Source organism: Heloderma suspectum, chromosome 7 (assembly GCF_057233095.1).
Source record: "Heloderma suspectum isolate Gila_16-S chromosome 7, 16-S_ref, whole genome shotgun sequence".
Lineage (NCBI taxonomy): Eukaryota > Metazoa > Chordata > Lepidosauria > Squamata > Helodermatidae > Heloderma > Heloderma suspectum.
This window is the reverse complement of record NC_139464.1, coordinates 106,038,155-106,050,486: the sequence shown is the minus strand read 5'-3', so window position 1 is coordinate 106,050,486 and position 12,332 is coordinate 106,038,155. Positions and strand designations below refer to the sequence as shown.

At 40.7% G+C, this 12,332-nt stretch overlaps 1 protein-coding gene across 1 annotated transcript in view; it reads right to left on the bottom strand.

The window, feature by feature from the left end:
• RELN (reelin) overlaps positions 1–12,332 on the bottom strand; it is a 429,656-nt gene that overhangs the window by 23,688 nt on the left and 393,636 nt on the right. Inside the window, exons 47-55 of the mRNA XM_084811492.1 lie at positions 11,693–11,833; positions 10,058–10,235; positions 9,773–9,966; positions 8,407–8,663; positions 7,833–7,987; positions 6,609–6,823; positions 4,735–4,912; positions 4,191–4,366; positions 797–903 (exon numbers count right to left, since the gene is read on the bottom strand). Coding sequence (XP_084667618.1) covers positions 797–903; positions 4,191–4,366; positions 4,735–4,912; positions 6,609–6,823; positions 7,833–7,987; positions 8,407–8,663; positions 9,773–9,966; positions 10,058–10,235; positions 11,693–11,833 — 1,601 coding nt within the window. The remainder of the gene's footprint in view (positions 1–796; positions 904–4,190; positions 4,367–4,734; positions 4,913–6,608; positions 6,824–7,832; positions 7,988–8,406; positions 8,664–9,772; positions 9,967–10,057; positions 10,236–11,692; positions 11,834–12,332) is intronic.

Genomic DNA, 12,332 nt, shown 5'->3' with positions numbered 1-12,332 from the left:
TTTTATTTCCCCCCAAAATAACACTTCTATAACAATGAAGAATTCTTACTTATTTGAATAACCCTTAAGAATAAGCAGTTCTAGTGTCTTTAATAAGAAATGTCAGTACAAGTAAGAACATTTCATCCCATTCCTTCTGGAATGCAGGAAAACATTGTTCAAGGACAGGAGTAATGAAGGTATGAAAATATATTTCTTAAAATGGTACAACTTTATGCAAACGGCATGAAAGACATCCAAAATATCTGGATAAACGTAAGGGTTTCAATCAACTGGCCTGTTTACACTGGCTTATACTTTCATATAGCAAATATTTAAGCTGTCATGTGATTTTTTTAATGTGTGTTACCAGCACACTGTGGAGGCTGGTGTCTCTGATGTCAGTGGGACAGTGAATCTGCCCCGGGTTTCAGTCAGAACCAGTCAAAACTCTGAAGGAGCTATCCAAGGTGCAAAGCTCCTTTGCAGCTATCTAAAGCTATTCAAGGTGGTTAGTTCCTTTTGAGTTCTTACTGGAACGCAGGGAGGATTCACTGCCCCCCTGACACAACCTGCACTGCTAGCACAAACAGTGGGAGGATGGGTGGGGGGAATACCAACTGAGTGCACTGGGGTAGGGAGGGGCTCACTGTTACAACCAGTGACTTTAGAGGACTAGAACTTTCAAGGAGCTACATTTTGAGAGCAAGAATTCAGCCCCTACAGGCAAAGCTCTTCCTCAGCATATTTTTCTAAGGTTAAGGAGCTTAAATATAAGCAGAAATATTTATTAGATATAATTAAAATAGACACTTGCCTCCATCTGTTGAGTAATCTAGCAGAACTCCTTCCTTCCGACACGTTGGTCTGTGACATGTTGTCATGTTATTTTCACTCCCAATTCTTCCCCAATATTGTAAAAATCTGAAGGAAAACATATTGGTGGGGTAATCATAAAATCAAATGGAACCAAAAAATAGTAAATATTTTCCCACACAAGTGTTACTAAAGGAAGCACTATTGACTCTTAACAAGTAAGAACTCTTAGGTCAGTTGCACGGCATGAGTAAGATACATACAGAATTGAAACTAAGCTGTACTGAGTCCTTATTGATCCCTGAAATTTTGCTGGTTATATGAGGCCTGTATTAGAAGCTCTTTGCCTGGAAAGGAAATCATAAGGATTCCCAGGTCCCAAATACTTTGGAATAGGACTAGTGAACACTTGTCCCTTCCCAGCAGGGCCAGCCAAAATATTTTGCTGCCTGAGGCTGACTAGCAAATCCTGCCCCCATCCCAACATTCCTCACAGGATGACCTTTGGCCAGTCACAACCTTTCAGCCTAAACTATCTTGCAGTTTTGTTCTGAGGATAAAAATGGGGTTGGGAGGAATCCTGTATGCTATCTTTATCTCCTGAAGGAAAGGCAGAATAGAAACATAATAAAATAAAACCATAAAAATAGATCTACTTAAAAAATGTAATTGTCTTACAATATGTTATAAAAAGTTCAAAATAAGCCCATGTAAAATAGTTACTTGTACATTGCATGGTGCCTTACACATCTAGAGCTGGAGATTTGACTTACAGAGACCCTGGGGAGGGAGCTAAATCTTGAAGACTGAGAGAAACACCTAGAACGCATACTAACAATTCAAAATTTGAGCATGCTGTCCTCTTGCTTCTCATTTCCCCCAGTCCTACCCATATGCCTCCATATTCTGCATGATCATCAAGTCAAAGAAACTTCACTATTAAATCTCTTTCCTGTTCCTTCCTTCTTTCCTTCCACTGTACAGGACAAAAATACATTAATGGATAAATCCCAAACACACTTACCTACTGGGGACCTGATATGTTGCCACTCCTTATTCCTGCTGCAATGGGTGTGAGGGAATCCTTGGTGGCTGGCTGGCAAAGACCTCTGCCACCGCGAATAGCTTAGACAGCTAAGAGTCCTTGCTAACAAAGGGCGAGTGAGCACAGGTTGCACAGATAAGCAGTGGCATATGCAGTTCCCTTGCTTATGCTTTGCCTGGCTCCTCCACATGATGTGCCTCCACCTCCTGCCATGGTGCAGCTACAGCAATCGTGGCCAGGCACTCTGCACCGCGCTCCATGGCAGATGCCCACTTGGCTCTTCCTCTTTGTCTGTGTGTGTGTGTGTGTGGGGGGGCCTGCTCGCTCCTCCTCCTGCCCCTGTAACAGGGTGGCAGCAGTGATGAACAGGTGCTCTACACAATGTGTCATGGCCAGCTGTCTGTCCCTCTCTTTGAAGTGGGGCAGGTGGGGATGCGCAATGGGGCTATCCCTTGCTCCACTGCTCTTGCAAACTGCTGCTTGATCAAGGTGGCTCACTTTCACTCCTAGTGGGGGTAGCACTGCTTGTCAAATGGGTCCACAGTCACTAGACCAAGAATGGAGAACCTCCAGCCTGCAGGGGTTCCCTATCCAGCACAACAGCTTCTTCCCCAGGCCCTCTCCTGGGTTGCGGATAAGCGTTTTTCCATGCTGACCACTGAAAAAGGCTGCCTTTCTCAGGGCTTTGCAGGGGAAAGCTCTTGTCTCCAATCAGCTTTTCCTGGCAGGCGAGAGTGGGTGGGGACTGGGAGGAAGCTGCTGAGTGATTCAGTCCTGCATACTTCTGAGGCTTGTCCTGCTGCCCTTTGGTAAGGGGGTCAACTATTAGCTTTCTCTCCTTTCTTTCCCCCTATGAAGGGGGAAAGAAGCCGGATTTTAGTTGTATGTGCAGTCAACTCTCAACTATTTTAATTAAGATTAGGCCTAACAATCATGGCTGAGGCTAGAGCCCCAGCCAAAAACTGATGGGAGCTAAGGGAGGCTTCAGCTATTAAGGCTGCAACATCTAGCCAATTTGTTAAGGTGCTAATAAAGACATTTGTGACCCAGAAGGACCAAAGTGAGTAGGTCCTTTGCCCTACAGTAACACTGAGGTGAAATTCTGTGCAAGGGCATTTCCTTATAAGACTTACATAGCACACATTCTTCCTTCTTTCACATGACATCTTTGGGAATCCCATTGTTCATTAGTTGCTGGTTCGATTATGCCCTTTGTTGGTAATTGTCAACTAAGACCAGTTTCTGAGAGCTACTTCCAACATAACTTCTTGCACTCTTAGAAAGACTTCTTAAGCAATCATATGAGTGCCTTTAATGTCAAAATGTAAGGCATGGATTAGTAATCCATACAGGTTTTCTAGCATGGATGCCTCCAGAAACAAAACTGAACAGAAACTAGAAACCTGTTCAATAATCCATCCTAGAAATTTACTATACAGTCTGCCATTATGCGTCTATTGGGACCTGCTAATGTAATTATTAAAAAAAAAGTCTCTCAGAAAACACAAAACACTGGATTAGAAGCAGCCCAGATTTTCTGAAATTGATAGCTGCTTCCCTAAACTATCTTTGATATGGTGTTAGGAGACACACTCTTGCCCATTTTAGGGCCCTATACATAGGCTTAAAGCTGGCTGCTTTAAGTGAGTGCCACGTTTCTATATGAAGTACCTTCAAATGGGATTTAGTTTAGAATATCTTCATCACTAAAGCTATTTCTGAGTAGATTTTGGGCTTCAACATAAGACTTAAGAGCATTTTGTGGTTATGAAATGTGCTGGAACTACTATTCAGGTTTCTCAAATACCAATCTCATTTACAGCAGTTCTGTCTTGTCCCCCCGACCAGTCTTTTTGTCCTTTCCATCTGGGAAACCAGATGAGCACTAACTGCCCATGTGTCTACCTGTACAATAGCAATTGTATTGAGCCTTTCAAAGCATTCCTCATCTACCCTGCTTCTGCTTACATATTGTATTTTCTAGGCTGAACTTCTGCATCTAGTTAATAAACTCAAAACTATTGATTTCAACCAAAAATGCATGCAGGATTGAAGCTACTGAGTAGCAACAGCTCACAATATGCATTATGTCTTCTACAGCTATGAAATTGTGGATGAAAATGATTTAACAACTCTTTTCACACCGGTCAGTGAACTGATTTGGTCAGCTGGGAGCATAAGTACTGCCTTCTTTCTTCACTTGACTCTGAATAGGTGGCTCAAGGGTAAAAAATTAATATAGCGTTGTCTGTTCCCACACCGATCTAGATTGCTGCTCTGTCATTATTTAAAGGTAGTCTTTATTAAAATGTATTAGCTATGTTCAGCTCTATCGAATAACCTGACGTACTTTGCACCCCGCAAATCCAAGTCTTGAGTGACAGCCTGTCTCACAGTAGCGCCTCCAAAATACAGAGCGGTGTCTTCTGCTAGAATCCCACATTCCATGCAAGCAGTGCCTCCTTCCAGAAACATCCATAAATCTGGTCTAATTTCTTCATTGTCAAAGCGCTCCTTCAGGAAAGTCTGTTAAAAGGATTGTAACATTGGAGAATCTGGTCACTAACTCAGATTTCCCGCCCCCTGCCCCCTTTTTAAACAAGTAGCTTAGGAAAATATGAGTGTGGGGTGTTTTTTCCTATAGTGTGTCAAGGGTTATTTTATATGTGAGGTAGATTTTATTGGAATACTAGAATCACATTTGTTTAATTAGAGATACAAACAAAGATAAACAGAAAGATTTACTGTTATATTTTTAAATCATTTTTGGTACGTGTGTGACTAGCTTAATTCTAGTATAGGTGTGAACCTAGTTTTTAAAACACTTCCAAAACATACTTTTCTGTTATACATATTTTTCAGTACTGTCTGCACCAAATATATATCTAGATTACCTTCAAAGTTTGAGTCAAGTAGCAGTTTGGACCAGAGAAACCCGGATCACAGATGCACTGCTCTTTCAGACAGTCTCCATGGCCTTTACAGTTGTCTACACAACCAGGTCCAAGATAGAAGTTGTCAATGGCCCACTGCATATCAGAATACTTCTGATAGAACCTAAACCGTACTGGGCTAAGTTAACACATAAAGAGAAACAGAGAAGATAAGCAAAATTCATTACACAAATAATATGCACAGATAGGTTTATGGCTATAGGACATGTCAGTCAACAGAAGATTAGGGGTTGGATCCAGGACCTGCCTTTTGTGATCTCATGGAAGGTGCCTCACCCTATTTTTGGGGATCTCCCCTTCCCACAACATAACAGCTTTCCTCATTCAGCAGGGTCCCCAACTCTCTGTGTAGCATTTTCAGGGGGTTGGAAAGGCTGCCACAGGGAGGAAGGGGCAGAAAAGTCTGCTTCCACCAGCTCAGTTGTACACACCTAAATCTGGATCCAACCCACAATAATTTAAACATATTTCCTTATAAATATTTACAATGTGTTCAATTTACAAGAAAAAGGATTTTGACTAAACATTAGGAAGGACTTTCTGACCATCAGAGGTGTTAGACAGTAGAACAGACTGCTTCAGAAGGTGAAGCAGCGTGGTCATCTATCAGGGATGCTGTAGTAGTGGATTTTGTGTATTGGCAAGGAGTTGGACTGCATGACCTTTGAGGTCCCTTCCAACTTTATCATCCTTTACATTTATTTTATTTGTGAAATGTACGTACCATCTGCACACCCATTGTACCTTAAGGTCAATCATATAAAAACAGTAAAACAGTTAAAAACATCCTGAAATACCAGAGGTAAACATAACAACACAAACTCAACACAAACTGTTGCCAGTGAACATGAAATTTTACATAATTTTCATTTAACATTATAGAAACCTTATTCTACTGATCATCTTATCTACTGGAGCCACAACGGTAGCTCCAATAACACATTTTTAATCATGTTAATATTATATCTTATTTTTATATATAGGAAATGCAAATTACCTGGTTATGTAAATGATACATGACTGATTAATATTAATCCCAAAATAAGGTTCCCAGTCAGGGTCCCAATTACTGGCGTCGTTCCATTAATTGGCTTTCTTCCACTAATAATTGCACAACACAACTAGTGCAAGCAACACCTGGCCTAATGAAGGCTCAGTGACCTAGGAAACACCTTGTGGAAAGCTTGTGGAACATTTTGTACAACGCTTTGTGAAACAACTTCCGGAACAGCTTGTGCAATGCCTTGTGCAACTGGTTGCACAATAGCTTGCTCTAGCGGAATCAAAGTATTGGGTCGGACACTTGCGCAAGGACGAGAAAGGGCTTTCTTCAAGCAGTAGAAGCTTTGCACTAGCAGAATGACATGATTGGATACAACCCTATGGGACTAATTTAGCCACATTTTACCATAAGATAAGAAAGTCAAAGTACAGATCTTTTGAGATCATGCCTGTAGTTCAAGCATGCTCCAGACAGGATTTTGTGCATGTTTGAAATAGATACACTGACACCCACAATCCATATATAAATTGTATTGTTCCCTGTGATGACTTCTCCTACTCCAAATGGATTAGCAGTATCAGCATGCATATCACAGCACTATGGTGGTACAGAGGCAATGAAACTCCGCAATCTCTCTTCTCCAGGGTACTTCCTTGTTGTAATGCTACTGGGTTTCAGCAATCTCTCTTCTCCAGGGTACTTCCTTGTTGTAATGCTACTCTCACTGGGGGAAAAGCTTTGTCTAGAAGACCCACAGTGTCACACTGAACCTGAAGGAATATCAGTACCTTAGATGTCATTTCATACTTACTTTCCTACTAGGCTTTCAGGTAGAGGGTAAGTTACCCTTTTCCATCCTTTTGTTGGAAAGAAGACAGATGGTTGTGAAACACCCCCAGAACATTTGGGTTCAGCAGGTAAGCACTGAGGTATCAGATAGCTCCAACTCACTCCAAAGTCAGTAGAATACTGCACATGGACCTGGTTCTGGACAATTTTCTCTGAGGTTTTACATCCAATGGAAATCTAATACGTGTAAAAGGGAGATACACTTTTTTTTGTTTTGAAGATTTTTTCCCCCAGCAAAAACAATAATGTTTAGGTTTTGATGTAAATTTATAAGACAGCATTATCTATAGGTCTAAAAGGGGAAAAATTGAGGCACACAGAGGCTTGTGCCAGGATTTTATTGCATGTCAATAGAGAGTCAAAAAGAGAAACCTTGATCTTCTGACTTAAAAGACTGGAAAGTTATCAGGATGCCCTTCATGCTAGCTTCATTAATTACAGAACCATCTCACATAGCCCTTGTTAAGATACAGTGCTCTTCATGTTTCCAAGCCCAAGAGCGATACATCTACAAGTGAGCTTTTCCAGTTCAGCAGGGAAGCTCTAGAAGATCAGTATCTTTGGGGGAGACAGCAGCATTTGAGCTTTGTATATAATTTACAAATATAGGGACTGAAGGCCAAATGATACGTTAAACTATTCATTCTCTCTTTTAAAAAAAAGTGTGCTTAAACTGACTACTTTTATTTTAAAGATAAAAAAGTTGCAGGGCCCCAATCTGGGACGTCTTCCAATCTGGACTGTGGCCCCATGTAAGTGTGAATCACCCAGAGAGCTTTGGCTATTAGGCAGTATAGAAATGTAATAAATATATAAAAGTAAATAGATAAGTAGACTTTCTATTTTAACTGTGGGTGGGTGGTGAGTGGGATGAGAGTTAGGGAGATCCTCTTCTGTATGCAGCCAGTAGCTTACTCATTCTGATCACTGCCAGACCATGCTATAGCCCCAACCCCTGTGCAGGGAGCCCATCTGTTGTGACATGATGGGTGGCTTTTGGCAGTGCAGCTATGTTGGCTGGGGCATGTGCGGAGTTGCAGGAGTTCTTTCTATCTAAACATACATAGGATTGCACCGTTAGCCCTTCAGATCAGTACATTTCACACATTCAGCTGTTCTTCGAAAGCTCCTGATCAGTTGTGCGGTTTAAAGACTGTTAATATAAGCATCTCAAGGCGGAGTTTACCTTGAATTGCATAATCCAGTTCTCTGTAGGAGTTAGATCATGGGTGACTGCATAAACTTCCCTGCCATCATGGCTACCACACATCATGACGCCATCAGGGGAGTCACAGAATCTTTCAATTGAACAGTCATCATGGAACAGCCAATGCTCATTCACTTAAGAAAATATTAAGAAAATAATATTCAATATTTTAAAACTACAATATTTGATAATTAAGATTACAAAAGGTGTTAATTAGTAAAAATGACTCAATTATTAAACAATTAATGGATTATAATAGAAGAAATACATTCCACAGCAATAATCCTTTAATATTTTTTAAAAGTTTAGTGAATAAAATCAATATTTTTCCTATGCCTGGTTCTAGAGGTAACAACCTTTTGGGGAGGGGGGAAGCTTTCTTATGCCTTTGAAGAAAATGCAAAGCTTCATGGAGGTGAAGCGTTTCCTATCACTTTGTCTCCATGTTGGGAAAAGCTTTGCCTGCCTAACTTCTTCTCGTCAGCTGATAAAGGCACAGGAACCCTGCCAGAAAATAACATCTGTATTGATCCTAATCCATATGAACTCTTACCTGTTGTCCTGTCTTCCATAAATATATCAAAAGCAATCCTGCCCGTGGGCCCTGCATCTGCGGGCGTGCGTTCGTGTGGCGGGAGTGGTGCACTGCTGAAAGTATCCAACATTACTGTCCTCTGATCTGCTGACCCTGATATCAACACATTGTCAATAGCCCAGTCACTCTGATCCAGACCATCATGCTTGGGCTGCCACCAGCGGAAACGGGTTCCCACTTCTTTGGCATCGGGAGGAAGAAGAATGTTCACAAAGCTAAAAAAGTAGCAATTAGAGACCATAATGAAACCATATGCTTTCACTGCTTTACTGAAAACTTTTTTAAAAAAATGAAATGTATTTGGAATGAGCAGTTCAATGGTTCCCTAAACGACATGGGATCATGTTCTTTGATCTGCTCCATTCCCTTTGTGCCAGGGCACACTGAGAATTGCCCAGAGACAGGAAATATTGTGTACATTGTGTGTACATCGCTGTGATGATGATTAATTATAAGGACAATGTTCCTTGTATGATAAATGATACATACAGCGGACATGTTTTATTTACCAGATTACAACAACAAATATTTTAATCCTTTAATGAGTTGGACATAGGGCCAGATTGAATTTTTTCAGCACCCCATTCAAGCTCTATGCAAAACTGGAATTCACATTCCACATTCAAATTCTTATGCAAAGTGCTTTCTTATGTAATTGTAGTTATTATAATGATTATTCACATTGACATGATAATGGGCCTTTATCTGTTATACTAAATCCTTTGCTTTGCTGTCATAAAGGGTAGATGTTTCAAACAATCAGATTACCATGTGACAGTTCAACTGGCATGAAAAGCAGATATGTAGTGCAATGCTATGCATATTGACTCCCTAATGAGAGTGTTTAGGATTGCAGCCTAAACTGGACAGAACCTCTATGGGGTATAAGGATCTTCCTACCACTGCTGTATCAGGATGCTCATAGTTCCTCTTCACTATAATGCCTGTACAAAAGCCACTGAGGTTCACGCACATCTCATTAAGAGTCATAAACACTCAACTGTTATTTCATTCAAAGTATGTGGAGTTACAGCTTTTCAATAACGAATGTTATTGTTAAAGAATCAAGCCTTATGGAGATCCCAAAATGGGTGGGATGGGCAGTTGCCAGATACATTCTCTGTTTAAATTTGATTCTGACCATTTTATGGGCAACATACTATGAAGTCTTTCACATGCTTAACTTCATGATGTCAGTGTCCTCCTAACTGCCATCCAACCTACTGGAATGAAGAACTCAGAGCTCTGCAGAGTGGGACTTGAAACACAAAACTATGTATAATCAAGACAGATTATGTATGAGCAACAAGAATATATTTATTACCCAGGCTTGCTGAACTGGTCATAAAATATTTCCATTAAGAGGGCCCAGGTAATCCCACCATTCACAGAGTACTCTAGGAGAACTCCTTGGTTACGACTGTTGGGAGTTATCAGACATCCATACATGAAATAGAACTGGATGAATTCTGCATTAGTTAGGTTTAGATCCACTGTAACCAGCAAACGGCTGCAACCCTTGAAAAGAAAAGAAAAACATACTATGACCATTAAAGGAAAATAACTACCTCAGTGGTATGAACAGCACATACAAGAACAAAATACCAACCCCACTAAAATGAAGAGCCATCCCAGAAGCCACAGCTCCACAGACGGTGCTCAGTCTCCCACCATTTACTGTTAACCAGTTCTGATTGGAAGGTGCACGATTGAAATTGTCTTTAAGTTGGGTGGGAAGAGGTATCTCTGGCTCTTCACAGTACAGTCCGCCCCAGTTTTCATCACACCTGTAATTGATGGCAAACAGAGAACTCAGCTGGAATGATATTCTGTATGCAACAATTTCATCAGCATGTCTTTGTTCTATCTACAAAATAAGGAGTTCTTTTGTCTCATTTATAAACATGTTTGGAGAATTCCCATGGTTCTTACATTAATTCTGTGAGGTCTGTATTGAATGACCTTAATTCTGTTTAATCATACATTACAGAAACTGTTCAATATTTGAAAGACTCTTGGCTTAACGTTAAAAGAATGTCCTTTCAGACAGATACAACTAATGAAAGCAGTATATCACATCTAAAGAACTTGTTTTAAGGAAGTCAGGAGTTCCTAATGGAGGCCCAAACTTACTGCTTCCTCTTCTCAGTAATAATACTTCAAAAATCCCTATGTGCTATTATTTGCTCAACTCCTCCAAAGTTCATATCTTCCCTCAAACTTATTTGGCTTCCCCATTTTCCCTCTCCTGTTGCTCTTGGGATCCCTCGTCTCCCCAGTCTTCCTTTACCCTCTTCGCCTTTCCTGAACAACACACACACATTCACAAAGGTAGCACAGTAGAAGGAATGTTCCTTGTATCACCATGTGCAACAAAATGGCTGTCCGTTACAAAATATTGCCATAGGCAGTTGTTTGGGGTAGTCCTGACTCTCCTCCCTTTTTTAAAGAAAAAGGTTGCATTCAGAAAGAAAACAAATCCTCCTATTTGAAACCACAAACTAGAATTAGAATGTGAATCTATAGCACTGTCTAGAGTGGGTAGAGTATGACCCAAGGTTTTAGTCGGCTTCTCATGCTCTCCACATGAAGTACTAACATTTCATAGTTACTCTGAATGTAGGGGACAGACTATTTTCTTGGCTTGAAATCTGTTGCTATTTGCTCAGGTCCCATGTCTATCATCTCCATCTCGGCAGCACAAAGTACATCCAGATTCATCTCCTAATCTCCCAGGTGTCTTCTTCTACCCTTATCAGGTGTCACTGGCTCTGTTCCATTTCACCTGGTTTCCCCCTCTAACATATGAGACATGTGGTCCTGTCTGACATACCAACCTTGCATGTAATTGTTTGAATTCTGCTTAACCTTCCAACTTAAGTTCTGGCCTTTTGCAGCTGCTTTAATGAGTTCAGGATTCTCTCATCTGTTGCTCAGCTATTAATTTATTAGTGCTTTTAGTGTGTGTTTTTTGTTTTTGCTTCTGAATTGTTTATCGAGCAAAGGGCTGGATGTGCCTGATCTCGAATGATCTCAGAAGCTAAGCAAGATCAGCCCTGGTTAGTACTTGGATGGGAGAACAATCAGGGTTCCTGCACTGAGCAGGGGGTTGGACTCGATGGTCTTGTAGGCCCCTTCCAACCCTATGATTCTATGATCACTCCACAGCTTCCAGGCTCCTCCTGATGTGTCTCAGGGCCTGGCAACCTTAGCACTGCCTTTCCCATGAGAATTCAATACTTACATGCAATTTCCCTGAGTGCACTTCCCATGGCCAGTGCACATATCTATACAGCCATCACCTATGTAGACATTGTCTATGGCCCATGTTTGCTGCTTATCAAACGGAGCTGGTTGGTGCCAACGGAAACGCGTTGCCTGGGACCTGTGGGGAATATGATGAAATATGAAACAAATGCTTTCAGGGATAAAAGCATGAGAGTTAGCTGGTTCCAAAACCAACCAATTAAATGCATGGTTTTGTGTGTTGTTGTTGTTGTTTTAAATTCAACAGTAGATGGCAGCATTAAACTCCAAGCTAGATTTGTACTTCAAGTGAAAAGGCATCAATTACACAGATTGCCTGCTATTTTAAAATTTTATGTAGTGCATTTATATTTTGCACCTTCAACATCTAAGAAGTTGCTAAAGTGCCAGAAGAGCCTTTGGTTAGATTAAGTATATCTTAGAGATAAAGAAAAAGGGGTTGGTTCTACCCTGTTGATTGGATATGTTTAATAGTTAAGATGAATTTGATAATAGCTATATTTAAAAATGCAGGGCCCTAGGAGGTTCTCTTAGAGAAATCACATTAAAATGAATGGGTATTGCACAGGAACACATACTATTCGTGCATAGTTCTCATTCATTTGAAATGGGGTTTG